Source organism: Mytilus trossulus, chromosome 1, assembly GCF_036588685.1.
Source record: "Mytilus trossulus isolate FHL-02 chromosome 1, PNRI_Mtr1.1.1.hap1, whole genome shotgun sequence".
In the NCBI taxonomy this organism is placed as follows: domain Eukaryota; kingdom Metazoa; phylum Mollusca; class Bivalvia; order Mytilida; family Mytilidae; genus Mytilus; species Mytilus trossulus.
The window spans coordinates 84,691,061-84,715,237 of NC_086373.1; the positions used below are offsets into that span (position 1 = coordinate 84,691,061).

A 24,177-nucleotide genomic window follows, 5' to 3' on the forward strand; every position below is an offset into this window, starting at 1 on the left:
TTATAATAAATTAAATTGATTCTTAATTTTTTTGCTTTACATATATACAACCGTGCTTATTACATGATTATTTAGTTGGTTATTCCTAACAAGTGGAAAATGTAATTGTGTAAGTATAAATGACAATTTATGAAAAAAACTGAAAACTGCTCCTGTTTTAGTATTATCAGACAATACAAGAAAAGAATTTAATAAATCAGTTTAAGGATACAAATGGCAAGATATTTCATTGCGAAAACCAAAAATTACAGCAAAGCGAGAGAGAGAAGAAGCACTTCACCTTTTAATTCTCAACACTTCTGCCTGTAAAATTATAAGTCACTTCTAACTATGATTCTGAAATAGTGTCAGAGTTTATAATGAAATTAGACTTTAAGGTACTAAAGTTTGACTTTCAAGGAGGAACAAATATACCAAGGTCATGTATACTTGTTTGAACAAATACAAATTTAGAAGATTAAGCATTCTGGTGTAGTGCTGAACTGAATTGTAAAATGTCCCCCACATTTGTTATTGTAGGGATGTTGTCCTTGTGTGCCTTTTACACATAACATTTGTGTCAAATTGTTCAGAATTCTTTTGTGACAATCTAACTACCGGTAGTATGAGTATTTGTCAATCAACATGCATAAAGGATTATACTTTAAATTTAATAAAACATGAAATTAACCAGTCTATTATTGCAAAAGGAGGAGTGGAGAAATAAGTTGACCTTGAACAACAAAGCATGTACTGCTATCTTAGTGCAAATAAGCAGTTACTTATTGTGAATAATTGATTTTTATCATATCTGCATGATACATGTACATGTACAATGTACCAACCTATAACAGACACCATTTATGGTATACAATAGATAATTTCTTAGTTACTGTTTAATTATATTGATTGATTGGTGTTTAACGTCACTTTCAGCACTATTCTGCTATTTCTTTGATGTCAATTTTTTGTCTCAACTTACAATTGTTTAGAAGGAGAGATTTTTCCAGTAAGGTTGTCGTCTACGTCATCAGCTGCAACAGTTGTTAAGTTTTCTGCTTAAGTTAGTTTGTTATGATCTACATGTTACGTACTTATGGTACAATATAGATCAATGCTTATTTCTATTAAGTCAATACTGACTTAACAACTTGATTTGTCAACTATTTCAAGGCCCTCATTTGTTCATGTTTTTCATGCCTGTCTTTCTATCCCAATATTTAGCTTTTCTGTCTATAATTTCAAAAAAAACTTAAAAGATAGTTAAAAAATTTGAATAGCAGAAAAAGTTAGAAAATTTGAATACCAATAGCAGAAAAGTTTAACAAACAAGATCTACAAATAAGTCAAGATTGTTGAAACTTTCAGATGATTTCTTTTGGTTCATATGTACAATTTTTGCCTGATTTTGTTCAAATTATATCAGAGGTTTATATCTCTTTATGTCTTGGACAAGTTTGAAAATCAGGGCGGATCAAGTATTTTTGACAGAGGTATGCCCCTTGGAAATATAAATGACATTTAAAATACCATCGTTAGCCCACTAAAGTCTACATTACTCTAATTATATAAGATATTAATAAAAAGTCTACTAAAGAACTAAAAGAGGATTGTTTTTTTTTTAATTATTTGGCTTGGACATGTTGGATAGATAATATGTATGCAACACAGGGGAAAGTGATCTTTTATCACTGATGCTTCATATCTCAGCATTTCAGGAAAGCAGTACTATTGCCTTAAACTTATAATTGTTGTAAATAACATAAATAATGAGTGGTTTTTTTATTGTGTTCAATTTACTGTCAAGAATTGCCTCAGTGTGACTGGAGCCAAGATGGTTCCATACTTTTTTAGTATTTAGTAAAATTTAGTATTTCTTTTTAGGTATTATTTATTCAATTGTAAAGTTCTATAGTCTGCAAGCACTTACAAATGTGCGCAGTTGACATTTTATTATAAAGATCCAATAGATTAAAATATTTGAGAGCAAGAGTACTTATTGACAATAGAGAAGGACATCTTTTAATCAAGTTTTGAAGTCATTGTAATATGGAAAAAAGATTTGATTGACAAATATCATAGACATTTTTATTAACAAAACTTTGATTTTATAAATGAAATATTAATTGATTTAATAGTTGTACTATTGAATCACATATCAGATTGTATATTAACAAATAATCAAAGTTGAATATAAGAATGTATGTTTATTTAATCATTTCATTATTATCAGAAAAGTGATGTTATTGGGAAAGATCAATAAATAACAAACAAGTACTTATTGAATTGTCTGGTACTATTGTACTAAATAAGGTGTTAGTATTTTACAAATTGAATTCTTTTGAGTAGAAGCATAGTTTATTATTGTCAGTTTTGGGGGTAGTTGACTTGTTGTTAAGAACTTTTATTTCATACATGTATAAAATATTTAAAGTACGATTGAACATGACATAGCGTTCTTTTTAATACAATTAAACCTCATTTTGTTAAGTTAATGTAAAAGGAGTACTCCTTCTTTTAAAAATCAAAATTGTATTTAATAAAGTCCTGTATTTGTTAATAAAAATTCACATTATATTTTCCCTTGTAAAAGACTCTCCGTCTTTCCTAAGTATTATCTAGTATATATGACATGACAAAATGATACTAAAATTAGCCACAATCTTAAAGTTTCAAATGCATGTCAGCTTGCAGTAAATTAGTTGAGAAAAATTACAGAAATGTCATTTTCAAATTTTTTAATGGCTTGTTAAGTGGAGGCAAATTTTCATACCGTTGTAAAGGGGTCATTAAGTTTTATTCTTGTCCAACTGTAAACTCGTACGTCCTGATATTGGTCTCTGTTCTCTACTTAATTCACCTCAACCAAATGTTATAAATTTCAATGTGTAACTTTTATTTTATACACTACAAAACTTAACTATTAGTATAAAGCTTTACATTTCAGAGCTTTATTTTTAGAAGGTACTATCATTGATTTGCAGACTCCAATTAAAAGTGGGAGAGCATATTATAGATTCAGAACTTTTTGCAGTGTTTTTTTTTGTTGTTGAAAATGAGACACCAAAATGCCAGAATTTCTGAATTTACTTTAGAATTCCTATAAAATGAAAGCAATCTTTGTTTAAATTGCTATAGTAAATTTTTTTTTATATATTTTTTAGGAATCAGTAGAGATTGCATTGAAGACATACATTCGTTTAGTTTATGAACAAATGAATTCTGGTCGTGTTACATTGTTAACAGATTTATTAGAATCCATGGTTGAACAGAATATTGTATCTGCAAGGTAATAAATAAGTAACATACTCTGATACTGTTGTCTAGAAGGTTTTTTTTTATTCATTGGGTTCTTTCTTATTGATATATAGCCCACATCTTTTCTTTTTTTCAGGGTTTCTATGAGTCAGCTACAATGTATACACATTTTCAGATGCATCATTTGACAACTTCCTGTTCACCTTATACTTTTAGGGGGGAATCATACATGAGCATTAACTCACAAATTCACTTGTTTCATTTGTTATTTTATAATTACAGATGAAATTGACAGAAAGCTGTTTATGACTGTGTAAAGTACATGTATAACACGGGGTAGGAGGGATCTTGTCCTAAATGCCCATGATAATACATGTAATGTGTACTTTTCCTCATCACAATATAATGAAATCCTAAATTCCTGACATTTACCTTGTTATTCCCAAATTCTTGAAAAAGCCCCCCCCCCCCCCCCCTCTATAGAGTATTTACAGGCCCTTCATTTTTGCTTGCAAACCTCAATTGTCAGTGATGCCTACACATTTAGAGTTATCTGTGTTTCTTGAATTTAACATTGAAACATACCTCATGTATCCATTGACATCAGTTTCACTGTTGAAATAGAATTAAATTACTTTTTTTTTGTAGACCAATATGTGAAATTCTTTTGAATCAAGAGAAGCTAACATACAAAAGTCCACACATTTGGAATGGCACATTTAAACTTATCAGGAGAATTGTTGGAGGAGTGGACTACAAGGTAAAGCAGATTTGTCATTGTGGTGAAGATGAATTACATTTCTACTTCATGTGTAAAATTATTTGAAAAGTACATTGATATGCCATAGGTGAAATTGAGTTTTTTTTATAAAGTTAATTTTGTTGGCAAATGTTGTCCATTTAAGAGAAAATTCCAGAACATTGTTTTGTTTGCTTGATAATTTTTATTTACCAGGTACAATGACCCAAAATTATGTCATATTTTCCCTAAATTTTACGCAATCATATATCTGGAGTTAATCTTTTTTCAATTTTGTCCATAAGTTGATCTTTTTATTTTAGTGTCGATTTTGAAGTTCAGCAGCCTTTCAGATATTTTTTATAACTAAAATGTTGAATGTTCTAAGAAGAAACAAGTGGAAGTCAGCCATGAAATTTATATTCCAACCTCCAAAGATTATTTTTTTCTGAGGTACTTTGTAAAAAGAATAGAAATGTTCTTCACAATAACTACATTAAAATAAAATCATTTTATGTATTTTGCTTTGGTGAATTTTAAATCTTAGAAACTTTTAAATGCTCTAATATATGTAAAATGATTTGCTTTTTTGATAATCTTCTTTTAAAATATACATCTTCAGGGTTGTAGAGATATACTTAGGATGGTATTAGAGAAGAGTCACACAATCCCCATGGTAGATAATGTTACTATTATGTCACAAATAAATGTTATGATGGATGTAAGTACTATTGTAAATATTAAATTTTCATGGATTGAGCATACAAAATATTTACCATCTCTATTGCAAATTATAAAGACATTATATAAAAAAGAAGATAAGGTATTATTGCCTATAAGACAACTCTGCACAAGTGCCCAAATGACACAGAAAAAGATAACTATTAGTAACTGTAAGCCTTCAACCATGAGCAAAGCCATACCACATAGTCAGTTATGAAGGGTTCTGAAATCACAAATGTAAACAATTCAAACGACAAAACTAATGGGCTAGTTAATGTACAAAAAGAAATAAAAGAAAAACAAATATGTAACACATCAATAATCCACAACCACTGAGTTATAGTCTCCTAACTTGAAACAGGCACATAAATACGGAATATGGCTGGGTTAAACATGTTAGCAGAATCCCAACCCTTCCCCTTATCTGGGACAGATCAGAGAGTACTCGCAGGTACTGACAGCCAATAACAACTAATATAAAAAAAAAATCATGCATATAAGGCTTTTGAATTATATAAATGAAATGAGATTTGGTTATGAGTCAATGAGGCAAAAACCAACACAAATAACCCAAAGTCATCTAGCCCTCAATATAACTGGTAAAAATGCATGCAGCTACTCAAAAACCTTATTTATTTTTTGCTGTGGGGGAGGGTCAAATGATGAGGATTACTGTAGTCCAGGATGATGTTTTATTCATGATAAATTCAATGTGTTCTTAGTACAATAGAAATTATTTAATTAAACACACTTTCTCTGTAATTATATTCTCACTCTAGGAGTGTTGGCTATATTTGAATAATTTTGCACATACTTATAGATTATAGTTGATTGATTGATTTTCTCGCTTGAGCCGGTACAGCGAAATTGAGTTGAGATGACCAAGGATAAGGCAGCAACCATTTGATTTTCTGGTGGGGGCTATGGTTTTTTTTTCTGTGCAAACATTTTTTTTCGCCTTTGTCGAAGAACAATCTATTTTTTTTAGCGACAAACCGAAAACAATTTTTTTCTTTCAATTTTAGCATAAAGTATAGTGGCAGCCGAGGGTGAAACAAAATTTTTTTTTACTCAGGGTCCAAAACAAATGATTTTTTTCACCAAAACCTGGAAACAAACTTTTTTTTCCAAAAAAGACCATAGCCCCCCCCCCCCAAAATCAAATGGTTGCTGCCTAATCTGTTTATTGCTATTTTACCTATGATGACGTTGTCAATTTCATTAGCAACTCCACATGCCTCCATAGTTTCTAGCAATAATTTTCCATCTCAAGCAAGTAGCATGTTATGAATAATTATCACAAAAAAAGATCAAAGGAAAAATGCCCAAAATAGCAATAATTCTGTCTAACGATTTGTTCAACAATTATTTCTATCACACTATTCTCATGTGCTACTTTTAAACATTAAGATGAATCTATATTTAATCAGCAGCTTGATAGTTATGAGCTGCAACTAGATGATTTTTTTTTCTGAAAACCAATTGTCAATTTTCCAATTTGAATTGAATATAATTTTAGACCAAGGGAGACAATTCTTGTAATTTACAGTTCTATGGTGGTAAATCTAAAAAAAATCTTACTTCTGATGCATTTTTGGAACACCTAGAAATTTCTGTTTGTTTTTTTTTACTTGTCAAGCTCTTTGTAGTAGCTTTAAGTTAAATTATTTTGCGTATGCGTACCTGTAATCAAGCATCCATTGGCATAATGATGAAAATGGTAAGATTTTAAATTTTGTGAGTGGGTTATGTGTGGTACATTTTTTTTTGGACACATATATGTATATGTCACTATTGCAAAGACAAACAAGTGTTCTGTTGTTGCAAATTCTAAAACACAAAAAAATTTACAACCTCTTTCACCATGACTTTATATCAAAAACTGGAGAGTGTTCATATAAAACAAACACTAGACAACATTTCTCTTAAAACTAGTGTTAAGTAGTGAAATAATTCAGCTTTTTAAAGTCACTATATATTCTTTTGCAGGTGATTACTTATATTTTGGACAGAAATACCTGTTTGTTACCTGCTTATTTTGCAATTAATGAAATCACAAAAGTTTGCTCAGATGACAAAACCAATCATTGGGTAAGATGTTTAGATATTGATATTATGGATAAGATTTACAGATGATAAAGTCTGCAATTTGACATAAAATTACAGTCTTTTCAAAATACCATCAAGTAAAATGACAAGTAGATTTAAAAAAAACTGCTACTCAGGTGTGAATATTCATGTATTTAGCTATCAGTATCTATTTTTAATTACCCAACAGGTTGCAAAAATTGGGTACCAAAAGAAAAAATTAGATAGTTTTGGAACACCACATAAAGTGGATAATGTGGTCTGATGCTACAATAATTAGATTTTCAATTGTGGAGAAGATTGTTGCATATTATATATTTTTTTTTGAGATTTTAATCATTTACGACTTGAAACCCCCTGAACTCACTGTAACTTAAAGAAAAACTTTTCCTCAAATTTCAGAAACTTGGTAAAGTTTTGGCAGAGTTTATTGACAGTTTTAGGCCAGCTGCACAAATGTTCACAGTATCAGGTAAGAAATTTCATTGATTAAGACAAGTTTTGTGTTTCATAATATGTTTTGCATTTGTATACATAATAATTATATTAACAAAAACAGAGATAAAAGAAAACCCTCTGTATTCCTGGTGGGTTCATATTCAACACATGCTAGTAATTTCAGTATTGATAAGCTTCTGTAGCACTTGGTGTGTTAGTTTGTGCTAATACTGGACAATGTGTAAACTGTGTAAAAAAAATTAAAAAAAATAACTTTGTTGCATCAGAACATATCAATAAGTTGCAATTTATTGTTAGAAAATATCTAGCCATGAGTGTTTAACTAACACCGTGTGGCAATATAGGGAAAGTAATATGATTTCAGAATCCTACATAAATTACACAGTCAACTCTGAACGTTAGTCATTTGAAATTGCATGCAGAGTTTTATAAGTAATTGGTTTCTCTTTACAGGTAGATCTCACCTGGTACCAATTGTAGGACATTCATTGTCAACAAGCCATGTCTGGAGACTAAATACAAGCACTCTGAAGTTTCCCCTAAATGGACCTCTTCCTTATGATAAGGTTTGTTAGTTTCAGGTAACTTTCGCTCACCTGTCCCTCTTCATCATAGGTCATTACTGATCCTCTGTAACCACTCACCTGTCCCTCTTCATCATAGGTCATTACTGATCCTCTGTAACCACTCACCTGTCCCTTTTCATCATAGGTCATTACTGATCCTCTGTAACCACTCACCTGTCCCTCTTCATCATAGGTCATTACTGATCCTCTGTAACCACTCACCTGTCCCTCTTCATCATAGGTCATTACTAATCCTCTGTAACCACTCACCTGTCCCTCTTCATCATAGGTCATTACTGATCCTCTGTAACCACTCACCTGTCCCTTTTCATCATAGGTCATTACTGATCCTCTGTAACCACTCACCTGTCCCTCTTCATCATAGGTCATTACTGATCCTCTGTAACCACTCACCTGTCCCTCTTCATCATAGGTCATTACTGATCCTCTGTAACCACTCACCTGTCCCTCTTCATCATAGGTCATTACTGATCCTCTGTAACCACTCACCTGTCCCTCTTCATCATAGGTCATTACTGATCCTCTGTAACCACTCACCTGTCCCTCTTCATCATAGGTCATTACTGATCCTCTGTAACCACTCACCTGTCCCTCTTCATCATAGGTCATTACTGATCCTCTGTAACCACTCACCTGTCCCTCTTCATCATAGGTCTTACTGATCCTCTGTAACCACTCACCTGTCCCTCTTCATCATAGGTCATTACTGATCCTCTGTAACCACTAGGCCAGCTTCATCATAGGTCATTACTGATCCTCTGTAACCACTAGGCCAGCTTCATCATAGGTCATTACTGATCCTCTGTAACCACTCACCTGTCCCTCTTCATCATAGGTCTTACTGATCCTCTGTAACCACTCACCTGTCCCTCTTCATCATAGGTCATTACTGATCCTCTGTAACCACTCACCTGTCCCTCTTCATCATAGGTCATTACTGATCCTCTGTAACCACTCACCTGTCCCTCTTCATCATAGGTCATTACTGATCCTCTGTAACCACTCACCTGTCCCTCTTCATCATAGGTCATTACTGATCCTCTGTAACCACTCACCTGTCCCTCTTCATCATAGGTCTTACTGATCCACTGTAACCACTCACCTGTCCCTCTTCATCATAGGTCATTACTGATCCTCTGTAACCACTCACCTGTCCCTCTTCATCATAGGTCATTACTGATCCTCTGTAACCACTCACCTGTCCCTCTTCATCATAGATCATTACTGATCCTCTGTAACCACTCACCTGTCCCTCTTCATCATAGGTCATTACTGATCCTCTGTAACCACTCACCTGTCCCTTTTCATCATAGGTCATTACTGATCCTCTGTAACCACTCACCTGTCCCTCTTCATCATAGGTCATTACTGATCCTCTGTAACCACTAGGCCAGCTTCATCATAGGTCATTACTGATCCTCTGTAACCACTCACCTGTCCCTCTTCATCATAGGTCATTACTGATCCTCTGTAACCACTCACCTGTCCCTCTTCATCATAGGTCATTACTGATCCTCTGTAACCACTCACCTGTCCCTCTTCATCATAGGTCATTACTGATCCTCTGTAACCACTCACCTGTCCCTTTTCATCATAGGTCATTACTGATCCTCTGTAACCACTCACCTGTCCCTCTTCATCATAGGTCATTACTGATCCTCTGTAACCACTCACCTGTCCCTCTTCATCATAGGTCATTACTGATCCTCTGTAACCACTCACCTGTCCCTCTTCATCATAGGTCATTACTGATCCTCTGTAACCACTCACCTGTCCCTTTTCATCATAGGTCATTACTGATCCTCTGTAACCACTCACCTGTCCCTCTTCATCATAGGTCATTACTGATCCTCTGTAACCACTCACCTGTCCCTCTTCATCATAGGTCATTACTGATCCTCTGTAACCACTCACCTGTCCCTCTTCATCATAGGTCATTACTGATCCTCTGTAACCACTCACCTGTCCCTCTTCATCATAGGTCATTACTGATCCTCTGTAACCACTCACCTGTCCCTCTTCATCATAGGTCATTACTGATCCTCTGTAACCACTCACCTGTCCCTCTTCATCATAGGTCATTACTGATCCTCTGTAACCACTCACCTGTCCCTCTTCATCATAGGTCTTACTGATCCTCTGTAACCACTCACCTGTCCCTCTTCATCATAGGTCATTACTGATCCTCTGTAACCACTCACCTGTCCCTCTTCATCATAGGTCATTACTGATCCTCTGTAACCACTAGGCCAGTTGAAGCCAAACTTGGATCAAAACATTCCTTGGGAGTGTTTTTTTTTAATGTTTTTTTTTTATGTTCCAACATATCAACCAAACTGTTGTTGTTACCGTACAACAAAATGAAAGTACATCATTAAATATCTTTTATTTATATGTATTTATTCACTTTTGAAATTGTTTCAATGTCTTTGATAATGATTCAAGAATCACTGTTAATAACAGCACAGCTTGTTTATGGACCTGAAATCAACACAACACATTTCACTTGATAATAACAAAATTATATTTTTATTTATGAAGGATTTATGTCAGCCTCAAACTGGATTGTTGAGATATGTACTAGAGCAACCTTATTCTAGAGAAATGGTTGGCAACATGCTTGGTCTTAATAAACAGGTAAAACTTACCTTTATTCCTAAGAAAGGGTGAGAAGCATTTCAGCAGTATTGGGATAGGTTACAAATCTTTCATTACTCTATTGAAATAAATTATACATTGCTGAGATGACAAACGATAATCTATACTTGCATTCTAGTGTCATCTAAATCTAAGTACATACAAATAATATTTGAAACACCATTGACTTGATACTTTTTACGCAAAATTTAAAGGATTTTGTATTAAGAAAATTTTAGGTCCAAACAGAGCACTCCTCTTTATTAGTTCATGCAAAATTGTTCTGGAATTATCTTCAACAGGTTTAAAGGTTGACTAGAGGCTAAAAGATTGACTGAAAGCTGGAAAGCTAAATTTCTGAGTGCATCAATAGCAAAATAATTCTCACTGTGTAGCTGAAATTGTCTAAAGTCTAATTTGGAGAATTGGAATTTAAATCTAACATTTACAAAATATGTAATTTGAAAAATTCCATATTCATATAAAAAAAAATGTGAATAGGTAACAAACAAATTTGCTCATATTTGGTGTTCTCAAATTTTTGTGTGTGTCTATTTTATGTCTATCTTGTAGGTAAAGCAGAGGTGTGAAGTGTTAGAGGAACAGCTTGTTGATTTGGTTGTCATGGCAATGGAAAGATCTGAAAATGAAGACTCTTCAGCAGAAGATGGCATGAACCAGTTGCTATGGCAACATTTGTCAAGTCAAGTCATATATTTTGTATTATTCCAGTTTGCCAGTTTTCCTCACATGGTCCTGTCATTGTATGATAAGGTATGGAAAATATTGTTTACTGCAATACATTATACCATTATTTTGATGATTTAAGAATGTAGTCAGTGGAGAAAGGAAAGTGAAGAAGCATTTGTGAAGCAAACTTATCACCTATGCAAGTTTAATAATTTTGTTAAACATCTTAAAATAAATTTTCAGTAAATTTCATCAACACTCCATCTTTTTTTTTAGTTTACCTGGTGTATGATATTTCATAAATTTTAAATATGGTATTTCAGTAGGCATAACAACTAATACAATTTAAAAAGACTCATGTTTTTCTTTAGTACATTCAAGATGACTGTCTATTGTTGAAGATTATGTTGCTTTCTAGATGTCTTTTGTTTATGTTGTTATAGGTTTTCTTTTTCATTTATGAATACACCACCTCTTCTTTTTATTCATTCATACTTATTTTCAACTCAATGAATCATAATTTGAATACAAACAAAAGTATTATTCCACAATTAATTTTATTTGTTAATTGTTTTAGTTAAAGGGTAGAAATATGAACAAAGGAAGAGACCATTTGATGTGGGTGCTGTTACAGTTTATATCGGGAAGTATACAGAAGAATCCAGTAAGTGTAGTAGAAATTAGCATAATTATGTATTAGTTAATTTTCTGAGAAAATGAAATTTCCACTGTTTATACAATCATTTACTGTTTTAAAGAGGAAATTGAAAATAGAAATTGATTTTTAGATATAGTATAATATAATCACTGACATATGTGCATAGGACTGACATTGATAGTCTAAGCTTATAGCAAATGAATCTTGGTTATACCTACTAAGGTATGTGAAATAGATATTAAGTTCCTTCAATGTTCTACTAACTTTTGCCAAAAACAGAGGTATTATTATTGAGCATTAGCTTACTGCATTCATTTTTTTAAGGATATTCTTCAGATGCTTGAAACAACCACTTTTGTAGGCAGTTCTAATGATTGCATGACTTTGAATTTAAATTAAAAACTATAAAATTTACTGAAATGATACTGCAATGTATACAGCTGTCCTTTCCATTATATACTACATACATGTACACAATCTTTCTAGTAAGGTGTTGCCTTCATATTAAGATTCTCCTATGTTAATGTTGCCATTCAGATGACAACTGTTTTTGTGTGGATTTGAAAAAGGATTGACTGTAGAATAATTTCATATGTGTAAAATTGCTATTATTCTTCAGTTGAATATATGAAATGTTTTGATATTTTCAGCTTAAAGATTTTTTGCCTGTGATGAAGCTATATGATTTACTTTATTCTGACAATGAAATCATAAAAATGGCTGATGTAAGCAAGGCACAGTCGACACATAAAGTAGCTAGTACATGTATCTGGATACACTTACTGAAGAAAGCTCAGACAGTACAAGTTAAATTACCAAGACCAATACCATATGCCTTACAGGAACATCAAGAGTAAGTATACATATATATTTAGTAGATAAAAACAACTTTGTTAATTTTATTAAGTTAGGAGAGTTTTCACCCCAGATATTTCATATAGCATCCTATTAAAAGGAAAATTTGTTTCTAAAAATTATAGCATCACATTCATAACACAACTTACAATAGAACCAAACCAGATAGCTTCACTTTCAAGAAATACAGCATCACATTACCATGATGCTAAAAGGTACTGCGGAGAACACTGAGTGACACTTAAAAAAACTTTTCAGTTTTATATATAAAAAAACTTTTGAAACAAATATTTCTCTAAGTGCAGTGTGATGTGTATGTTGTGTTTTGAACATTTTCTGAGTTTTGCTTTAATATAAAAATTATAGAAATATTAGTTTGTATTAAAAATTTTATATTCAGTATTATTTATACACTATTTGTTTAATATGACTTCAGCTAAAAAAATGTGTAATAACTTTGTTTTGCAGGTATTTTGAACAGAATCTGCAGTCAAAGAGCTTTTCACTGAATGATTTCAGGATTGCCTTGCTTTGTAATGCATGTGAGTAAACATCTCTCTACTTTTACATCTCTGTACTTAACATTAATTACAAAAATTAATAAAGAATCATTATCTTTCCAATTTTCTAAATAACTGGTCCTTTGATGAAAGCTAACAATTTTTTGTATGATGCAAAATGGAAAATCAAATCTATAAAAAAATTAAATTAAATTGCCTAAGAATTCTTTCTATAAATCTGAACAATCTGTACAGCAACTGTAAGCACTTCGGAAATATCTTAATCTTGCTTTACGATGTCAGACCATTGTTAAAGACTATATATACATTGCCACGATAAAGAAAGAAAAGAAAAGGACTGTTCTTTTAGTATATAGTCATGACCTAGTATTTCATGACAGTTTTTTTTTATGTATATTTACTTGATAACTAATAGTGTGAGTGGGGCATCCATGGACTATGGACACATTCATGTTTTTATGTATATCTACTCCATATCCATTCATTTCTTTTTTAATTTTAAAGTCATTTTATTAAAATGATCTTATTCCTATTTACAGATAGTACTAACAATGACTTTTTTAACCTTCCAATGGGAAAATTAATGGAGAGTATATATGGAGACAATAAACACACAACATTACTCCCTGGAAACATTGTAGCATGTGCTCCTACACAACCACTACCTATGAACTTACTGGACTCATTGACAGTACATGCTAAAATGAGGTACGTTCAAATAATCTCAGGCGAAGTAAAATTAATTATCTATGTCTCATATGTATATTATCTTTAAAGGCCAAGCAAGAAGGCAGATATTTTTTTAATTAATTATTTAGATGAAATTTGATACATATTGACTCATGTTACTGTATAGCGGGTTATTTTCGCGGCGTGTAAATTTTTAGCTTTTTTTTCGCAGATAGAAGAAAATCGCCAAAATAAATTCCGCCAAATTAAAGGTGTACATGCAATGGTATTAATAAAAGTTTTCATCCGCCAAAATAATAACCGCTAAAATATTTCGTATACCTTGTTCAATGAAAATTGTGAAATTTTACAACCGCGAAAATAACCCGCTATACGGTATAATATCATAAATGCTAGCTTCTGGTCAAGACTTCGTACCTTTGGTTTACTAAAAATACCTTTTAAGCCATAAACACTATTTTTTCCAAACTTGGTTTCATAATGCCCCATTACATGTAAACTTGTGAAAGAATATTACTAGCATATCCCTAGAAATAAAGTTTGTGTATATTTTACTTTCATCACTTCCAGTTTTAAGCTTTAAACAGAAATATCAAGTTTTCAAGAGTGAAAATTTTGAATCTGCTAATTTGAAATATTAATTTTAGTTTATACGAATAACAGGTTTATTTATGTTAAGATATGTATACTCTACTATATTTTTAACTGAGAAGTAGAGTTATAATATTATGAATTCTGATAACAATTCTGTATAAATCTGTTAATGGGATATTCACATCTTTTTTTAAAGTTTGATACACAGTATTGTACACAGAGTAATGAGACAAGCAAAGACAAAGTCTAGTGTGGCACATGCTCCAGCACTGGTGGAAACTTACAGTCGTTTACTGGTATACATGGAAATAGAATCTCTGGGGATTAAAGGCTTCATCAGTAAGTTTTATAATTACTTGGGCATTGGTTGTTCTGAAGTTTTTCATTTGTATAATCTTAATTGTTTCCTAGTTTTTGAAGTAGAAAAATGTCAATACCATGAGTAAATTTCATATTCAAACCTTAAACATAAAAAAAACTTCCCTAGTTGTAAAGTTTTCAGTTAAATTAAACAATTTCACCTTTTTGGGTAGATTCTAATGAAAATAATTATGAGAAAGTGAAATTGTTCTTTATCAGTATCATTTTATGTTTGCCTTTCATGCTTACTGTGCTGTATGCCAATGTTAAGTTAACAATTTCACACATAGAATTTCCCGTTTCAGGTCAATTACTGCCAACAGTGTTCACCAGTCATGCCTGGGGTATCCTACATACCCTCCTTGAGATGTTTAGTTACCGTCTACATCATACACAGCCTCATTACAGAGTCCAGTTATTGGCACATCTACATACACTAGCTACAGTCCCACAGACCAATCAAAATCAACTTCATTTATGGTAAATATATTTAAGTACTGTAAACCAACTTATTTTTTTATGGATACTTTATTTTGCGTTTAGCCCTTTCGAGTCCATTTCCGGGCAATTTAATTTCGCGATTTTCTAACTAACTTGATGTAGTTAAATAAGGAAAGATCCAGGTATTACATATTTGCAACGATTTAAATATGCGTTGTTTTTCTACTCGAGAAAGTCGCAAAATAAATCGCTCGTGAAAATTAGTTGGTTTACAGTATTTATCAGTCAAAGGCTTTAGAAATGTTACTGAAGAAATGTTTTCAATTAAATTAAATAAGATGAGCAGATGACCGCAGAAAACAAAACAAATAAAAAGATATATTAAGTTTTATTTAATATTACTCTTTTGAAGACAGAAAAAAATAATCTTATTTGAAAAATGACTGAAGGATAGTAAAAATTCTACTTATAACTTGGCAGAAACAAGTCAAACTCTTTTTCTTATTTATGTTATGTTCATTATCATGGTTGCAGTAGTGAAACTTCTTCATCTTCTATGTTATGCTTTTATTAACCGGATTTTTGAGACAAAAATGTCGGTTATTGATTTGGGGATGTACGTGGACGGGCGGGCGGCAACCAAATGTTGTCCGTGCATTTACTCATGAACCGTTCAACCAAAGCTTTTCAAATTTTTATATGTTGTTACAGACAACAAAATGAAAGTCAAATTAAATAATGACGATTTTGACTTTTACTGTTCAGGAGTTATGGTTCTTGAAAGATTGAAAAATGGCATTTCCAGTCGTGTCCATGCATTTACGCATGAACTGTTCAACCAAAGCTTCCCAAATTTTAATATGTTGTTACTGATGACAAAATGGAGGTCAAGTTCAATAATGACGATTTTGACTTTAATGTTCAGGAGTTATAGTTCTTGAAAGATCGAAAAATGGCTTTTCCAGTCGTGTCTGTGCATTTACTCATGAACCATTCAACCTAAGCTTTTCAAATTTTAATATGTTGATACTGATGACAAAATGGAGGTCAAATTTGATATTGACGATTTTCACTTTCACCGTTCATCAGTTATGGTTCTTGTGATATTGGCAGGATACAAATAAATGTTCATAAATCTGGTTTGCTGTTGTTGTGACAGCCTCTTTTATAAAGTTAATATAATGATAAGGATATGTGATATGATTGTCTATGTGACATCTACCAAAGTTCAGATGACGTGGATGTAAGCAATTAAAAGGCCTCCATATGGTCGTCAACAAAGAAAAATATGAAAGGTCCTGCCCAGAAAAGCATTGTTTGCATGCTAGTTTTATTGTCCAGCCTGCAACTTTTGTTGCAGAAAGCTCGTTATAGGGATAGTGATCTGGTGACGGCGGCGTTAGCTTACTTCTTAAAAGCTTTATATTTTAGAAGGTGGAAGACTGGATGCTTCATACTTTGTATATTGATGCCTCATGTTACGAAGTTTCCGTCAGTCACATGTCCAATGTCCTTGACCTCATTTTCATAGTTCAGTGACCACTTGAAAAAAAAGTTCAGATTTTTTTGTAATGTTGAATTCTCTCTTATTATAAGTAATAGGGTAACTATATTTGATATGTGCGTACCTTGCAAGGTTCTCATGTCTGTCAGACAGTTTTCACTTGACCTCCACTTCATTTCATGGATCAGTGAACAAGGTTAAGTTTTGGTGGTCAAGTCCATATCTCAGATACTATAAGCAATAGGGCTTGTATATTCGGTGTATGGAAGGACTGTAAGGTGTACATGTATAGCGGGCAGATTTCATGTGACCTTGACCTCATTTTCATGGTTCAGTGGTGAAAGTTCAGTTTTTTTAGTTTTGGTCTTTTTATCTAATACTTAATGCAACAGGTCAACTATATTTGTTGTATGGAATGATTGTAAGGTGTACATTTATAGCGGGCAGATGTCATGTGACCTTGACCTCATTTTCATGGTTCAGTGGTCAAAGTTCAGTTTTTGAGTTTGGTCTTTTTATCTAATACTATATGCCATAGGTCAACTATATTTGGTGCATGGAAATATTTTATGATCTTTGTCAGCCGCGCAGGTTTTATTTGACCGTGACCTCATTTTTACGGTTCATTGCACAGTATTAAGTTTTTGTGTTTTGGTCTATTTTTCTTCAACTATAAGTAATAGGTCAACTATATATGTTGTATAGAAGCATTGTTAGTTGTACATGTCTGCATGGCATGGTTCATCTGACCTTGGCCTCATTTTCAAGGTTTATTAGTCTTTGTTTAGTTATCTTGATTAATGTTAAGTTTATGTGACAGTTGTAATAAAGCTTTATACTTGGAACCATCAACATAATATCAATGGTTAGTACAGAAGGCGAGACATTTCAGCGTGTGCACTCTTGTATTGTAATCCTATGATTTCTATCTTTACAGTGTAGAGAGTACAGCCTTACGACTCATCTCTGGTTTAGGTAATGCTGAAGTACAGCCACAGTTATCTCGTATGTTTACAGAACAGAACAGGACTGGTTTCCTGTCCACAGAATCTGAAGAACTTAACAGAGCATTAGTACTGACACTAGCTAGAGCTGTTCATGTTAATGGTAAACCCATATATTATTTTTAATGCAAGTAGTTTGAGAAATGTGATTTTCAAGTATTTTGACATGAAAAAAATTGCAAATTGTTCCAAGTTACTGAAGATGTTTCCTTTTGAAATTTGCCAGCTTTATTTGATAATATATCTGATATAATCGTTTGTTGATTGTTGAATAATCTGCAAGTATCTTATAACTGTTTTGACAAAAAAAAAATAGTTGCTATAGTGACATAATGGATAACTAATTTTGCTAGGTTTTTATTCCCCTTTATGTATCAATTTTCGATTCAAATGAATTTTGCATATTTAAGGTCCAGAATCATTTGCTGCTACCTGGTTTAGAGAAATATTAAATCAGATCATGCAGAATACACCACATAGCTGGCCAGATAATACTCTGGTTTGTTTTCCACAAAATCTAAGAGACTACTTTCAGCAGAATATCATACAAAGAGAAGATAAACAGGCTCTCAAAAGAAATGTAGATACGGAGTACAGGAAATGGAAAAGTAAGTTGGCTTTTATTTTAAACTGTGCTGTGTAATTTACAGTTTTGGCAAGTAGGAGATATACTAAACTTAAAATTTGAAATAAAAGACAAAATAGATTTTATAAAAAAAATAAAAAAAAACAATCATCAGGTTAAAAGTATTTTAATGCATTGTGAAAATGAATATTTCATCAATGAAATTCAGATCAGGTATTCTTATGATTATCCTTTTCATTTTGGATGCTAAATTTTTTAAGTCTGATGCAGACATTTTGTAGTCAAAGCGTTTCAACTGAGGTACTACACAGGCGTCTAAAAGCATCATTATGGAGTAAAGGGGGTGGCATCAAAAAGCGTCATTATGGAGGAAAGGGTTAATTGTTGTTATTTGATTTATTCCTTTATTTGTTCCAATCAATAACCATATCAATATGATAAGAAATGATTAAAAATTGTCTGCTTTAAGTTACATAAAACTGTCCATTTTGTTATCAAACTTGATGGCTGATTTTTATTCAAAGATCAATGTGAAGAAACTTTGTTTTCTCCAAAGTGACATAAAAACCTTATATTGGATATAATATCAATATTTACAGAAATTATTATTTGAGTACTTTCAATTTCAGGTATGGCAAATGAAGATGACATAATTGCCCACTTTTCAATGCAAGGAACTGCTCCTTTATTTTTATGGTAATGGTTATTTAAATTCATCATGTTTAATTTTGAAAATGTTATGTAGCATAATAGTGTTGTATTACAAGTGTTTTACTATTATAGATATAGAAAGATGTGGTATGAGTGCCAATGAGACAACTAACTATCCAAGTAACAATTTATAAAAGTAAACCATTATAGTCACAGTACAGCCTTCAACACAGAACTTTGGCTCACACCGAACAGCAAGCTATAAAGGGCCCCAAAAATTACTAGTGTAAAATCATTCAAATGGGAAAACCAACATTCTAATCTATATAAAAACGAAAAGTAAATGTATAATGACATTAAGATTTTATTCAGTTGAGCTATTGCTATCAGTTTATGGTTAAACTTTTTCAAAGCACCTTGCCTTTGAAACCATTGGACAAATTGGTACCAACCCTCTTCAGGACATATACAGTCTAAGTTTGATAAGTTTAAATCAACGGTTATCTGAGTTTGCAAGTTACCATGGATTTGGCTATGAAGAATTGATTCCTATTGTGTTAGAGTTTTGTATTAAATCCAGATAGGATAAACAACTTCCTTGTAGCTGCAAGTTTACAGTTAATTTCCTAATGCATGTAGAACAAAACTTTGGTTAGCTTGCTTTGTTTGTATAATGTAAAATCATAAGGATAACACCCAATTAAATTCAAATATAATATATTATAGGTTAAACTATGCCTATATAAATTGTTTAAAGATGTCAATCTTATTTACAAAGCTTGTATAAACAATTATACAACAAAGCTAGCAAGCCAACCAAACTTTTACTTTGCAAACATTAGGAAATCAGCTGTAATATGTATCGCACAGTATGCATTGGTTGATGCTTGATATTATAAGACTTACTTATATACTCTAACCTGATTTATTGTATGTTTCATTTGTGAAGATATCACATTTATACATGAATTGATAGTAAATAGTCCATCCAAAACTTCTTATTTGATAATGAATGAATTTCCTGTATTAAATATCTTCTTATTTCTTTGCAGTATTATATGGAAAAATATGCTTGAGGAACACAACCTGCCACCTACAGCATATAAGTAAGAATAAATCTATATATAGAAAAAATGCTATTTATATAGATAACAGTCCATACTGGTAGTTTCTTGAACATGCATGGAATATTTGCCACTGGACATAAAGCAAACAGCAATCAATCAATTCAATATTCATGTGATGATTGGAGAACTCTTATATAGCTGTGGAAAAGTTTTCAAAAGATGTTATAACTGCTATTTTTCACAAATTTTACGTTGATTTATCTGTATCATAATTTTCCATCAACTTGAGACATATGGGGTTTTTCTCAGTCAAATAGATCCATTAAAGATGAAAACAGGATCACTTGCCAAAAAACAGTTGCTAGTAAGCTTGGCCTCACCAAAGGTTTTGAAGAGAAAGTTTAACTATAAAACACGAATTCATTTAAAATTGTAAATATCTTTAAATTTCAATGTTGTAAGATTTTCTTCATATTTATGTTCTGATTTTCATCTTTTCTTAGTGTGTATTTTTAACTTAACTTGAATGTTTTACAGGGTATTGGACAGATTGGGTCCCAGAGCTTTGTCGTCCCACTTACGCACATTTGCTGACTACATGGTTTTTGAGTTGAACTTGTCTGGTGTTAGTGGACAGAATATCAACAAGGTATGAAGTAGTCTTTTGTAACCATGTGTTGTTAGGTCATCTCTAATGAATATGTTCTTTTCTCATAATATTTGAGTAAATATTAATCGTCTTTTTTCTTAAAGTTTAATACATTTTTTTTTAAATAATACATGGAATTATTCACTTTATATTATATGTCTTAAAGTACTTGGAATTTTTATTCCTCTAAAATATGAAGAGTAGTTTTATATCTAAATAAACTCATCATAGATACCAGGACTAAATTTAGTATATATGCCAGACAGGCGTTTGGTCGACAAAAGACTCATCAGTGACGCTCGAATCCAAAAAAATTAAAAATGCCAAATAAAGTACGAAGTTGAAGAGCATTGAGGATCAAAATTCCTAAAAGTTTTGCCAAATACAGCTAAGGTAATCTATGCCTGAGGTAGAAATAGACATAGAACAAATGCAAACAAAAATAGATGTGTGATATAGATCAATGAGACAGAAACCTAACACCCCAACAAAACCTAAGATTAACATTTTGATGACATTGTACAGTCTTCAGTAGTATTTTTATGAAAGACATTTAGAGGACAAAATCCAGTCTACATGGAATATATACCATCTATACTAAAAACCTACAGTCTACAACGACAATATAAATATTACATGAAGTAATACACACCATCTATACTAAAAACCTACAGTCTACAACGACAATATAAATATTACATGAAGTAATACATACCATCTATACTAAAAACCTACAGTCTACAACGACAACATAAATATTACATGAAGTAATACATACCATCTATACTAAAAACCTACAGTGTACAACGACAATATAAATATTACATGAAGTAATACATACCATCTATACTAAAAACCTACAGTCTACAACGACAATATAAATATTACATGAAGTAATACATACCATCTATACTAAAAACCTACAGTCTACAACGACAACATAAATATTACATGAAGTAATACATACCATCTATACTAAAAACCTACAGTGTACAACGACAATATAAATATTACATGAAGTAATACATACCATCTATACTAAAAACCTACAGTGTACAACGACAATATAAATATTACATGAAGTAATACATACCATCTATACTAAAAACCTACAGTGTACAACGACAACATAAATATAACATGAAGTAATACATACCATCTATACATAAAACCTACAGTATACAACGACAATATAAATATTACATGAAGTAATACATACCATCTATACTAAAAACCTACAGTGTACAACGACAATATAAATATTACATGAAGTAATACATACCATCTATACTAAAAACCTACAGTGTACAACGACAACATAAATATAACATGAAGTAATACATACCATCTATACATAAAACCTACAGTATACAACGACAATATAAATATTACATGAAGTAATACATACCATCTATACTAAAAACCTACAGTGTACAACGACAATATAAATATTACATGAAGTAATACATACCATCTATACTAAAAACCTACAGTGTACAACGACAATATAAATATTACATGAAGTAATACATACCATCTATACTAAAAACCTACAGTGTACAACGACAATATAAATATTACATGAAGTAATACATACCATCTATACATAAAACCTACAGTATACAACGACAATATAAATATTACATGAAGGAATACATACCATCTATACTAAAAACCTACAGTGTACAACGACAATATAAATATTACATGAAGTAATACATACCATCTATACATAAAACCTACAGTATACAACGACAATATAAATATTACATGAAGTAATACATACCATCTATACTAAAAACCTACAGTGTACAACGACAATATAAATATTACATGAAGTAATACATACCATCTATACATAAAACCTACAGTGTACAACGACAATATAAATATTACATGAAGTAATACATACCATCTATACTAAAAACCTACAGTGTACAACGACAATATAAATATTACATGAAGTAATACATACCATCTATACATAAAACCTACAGTCTACAACGACAATATAAATATTACATGAAGTAATACATACCATCTATACTAAAAACCTACAGTCTACAACGACAACATAAATATTACATGAAGTAATACATACCATCTATACTAAAAACCTACAGTGTACAACGACAATATAAATATTACATGAAGTAATACATACCATCTATACTAAAAACCTACAGTGTACAACGACAATATAAATATTACATGAAGTAATACATACCATCTATACTAAAAACCTACAGTGTACAACGACAACATAAATATAACATGAAGTAATACATACCATCTATACATAAAACCTACAGTATACAACGACAATATAAATATTACATGAAGTAATACATACCATCTATACTAAAAACCTACAGTGTACAACGACAATATAAATATTACATGAAGTAATACATACCATCTATACTAAAAACCTACAGTGTACAACGACAACATAAATATAACATGAAGTAATACATACCATCTATACATAAAACCTACAGTATACAACGACAATATAAATATTACATGAAGTAATACATACCATCTATACTAAAAACCTACAGTGTACAACGACAATATAAATATTACATGAAGTAATACATACCATCTATACTAAAAACCTACAGTGTACAACGACAATATAAATATTACATGAAGTAATACATACCATCTATACTAAAAACCTACAGTGTACAACGACAATATAAATATTACATGAAGTAATACATACCATCTATACTAAAAACCTACAGTGTACAACGACAACATAAATATAACATGAAGTAATACATACCATCTATACATAAAACCTACAGTATACAACGACAATATAAATATTACATGAAGTAATACATACCATCTATACTAAAAACCTACAGTGTACAACGACAATATAAATATTACATGAAGTAATACATACCATCTATACTAAAAACCTACAGTGTACAACGACAACATAAATATAACATGAAGTAATACATACCATCTATACATAAAACCTACAGTATACAACGACAATATAAATATTACATGAAGTAATACATACCATCTATACTAAAAACCTACAGTGTACAACGACAATATAAATATTACATGAAGTAATACATACCATCTATACTAAAAACCTACAGTGTACAACGACAATATAAATATTACATGAAGTAATACATACCATCTATACTAAAAACCTACAGTGTACAACGACAATATAAATATTACATGAAGTAATACATACCATCTATACATAAAACCTACAGTATACAACGACAATATAAATATTACATGAAGGAATACATACCATCTATACTAAAAACCTACAGTGTACAACGACAATATAAATATTACATGAAGTAATACATACCATCTATACATAAAACCTACAGTATACAACGACAATATAAATATTACATGAAGTAATACATACCATCTATACTAAA

The 24,177-nt window shown here is 31.5% G+C and overlaps 1 protein-coding gene across 1 annotated transcript in view; it reads left to right on the top strand.

Moving 5' to 3' along the window:
* LOC134687592 (mediator of RNA polymerase II transcription subunit 23-like) overlaps positions 1-24,177 on the top strand; it is a 49,048-nt gene that overhangs the window by 11,887 nt on the left and 12,984 nt on the right. Inside the window, exons 3-21 of the mRNA XM_063548010.1 lie at positions 3,144-3,268; positions 3,886-3,997; positions 4,599-4,697; positions 6,689-6,790; positions 7,190-7,259; positions 7,700-7,812; positions 10,375-10,470; positions 11,044-11,244; positions 11,738-11,824; positions 12,469-12,671; positions 13,142-13,215; positions 13,734-13,902; positions 14,675-14,817; positions 15,144-15,318; positions 17,721-17,890; positions 18,198-18,395; positions 19,003-19,069; positions 20,077-20,130; positions 20,629-20,740. Coding sequence (XP_063404080.1) covers positions 3,144-3,268; positions 3,886-3,997; positions 4,599-4,697; positions 6,689-6,790; positions 7,190-7,259; positions 7,700-7,812; positions 10,375-10,470; positions 11,044-11,244; positions 11,738-11,824; positions 12,469-12,671; positions 13,142-13,215; positions 13,734-13,902; positions 14,675-14,817; positions 15,144-15,318; positions 17,721-17,890; positions 18,198-18,395; positions 19,003-19,069; positions 20,077-20,130; positions 20,629-20,740 — 2,370 coding nt within the window. The remainder of the gene's footprint in view (positions 1-3,143; positions 3,269-3,885; positions 3,998-4,598; positions 4,698-6,688; positions 6,791-7,189; positions 7,260-7,699; positions 7,813-10,374; positions 10,471-11,043; positions 11,245-11,737; positions 11,825-12,468; positions 12,672-13,141; positions 13,216-13,733; positions 13,903-14,674; positions 14,818-15,143; positions 15,319-17,720; positions 17,891-18,197; positions 18,396-19,002; positions 19,070-20,076; positions 20,131-20,628; positions 20,741-24,177) is intronic.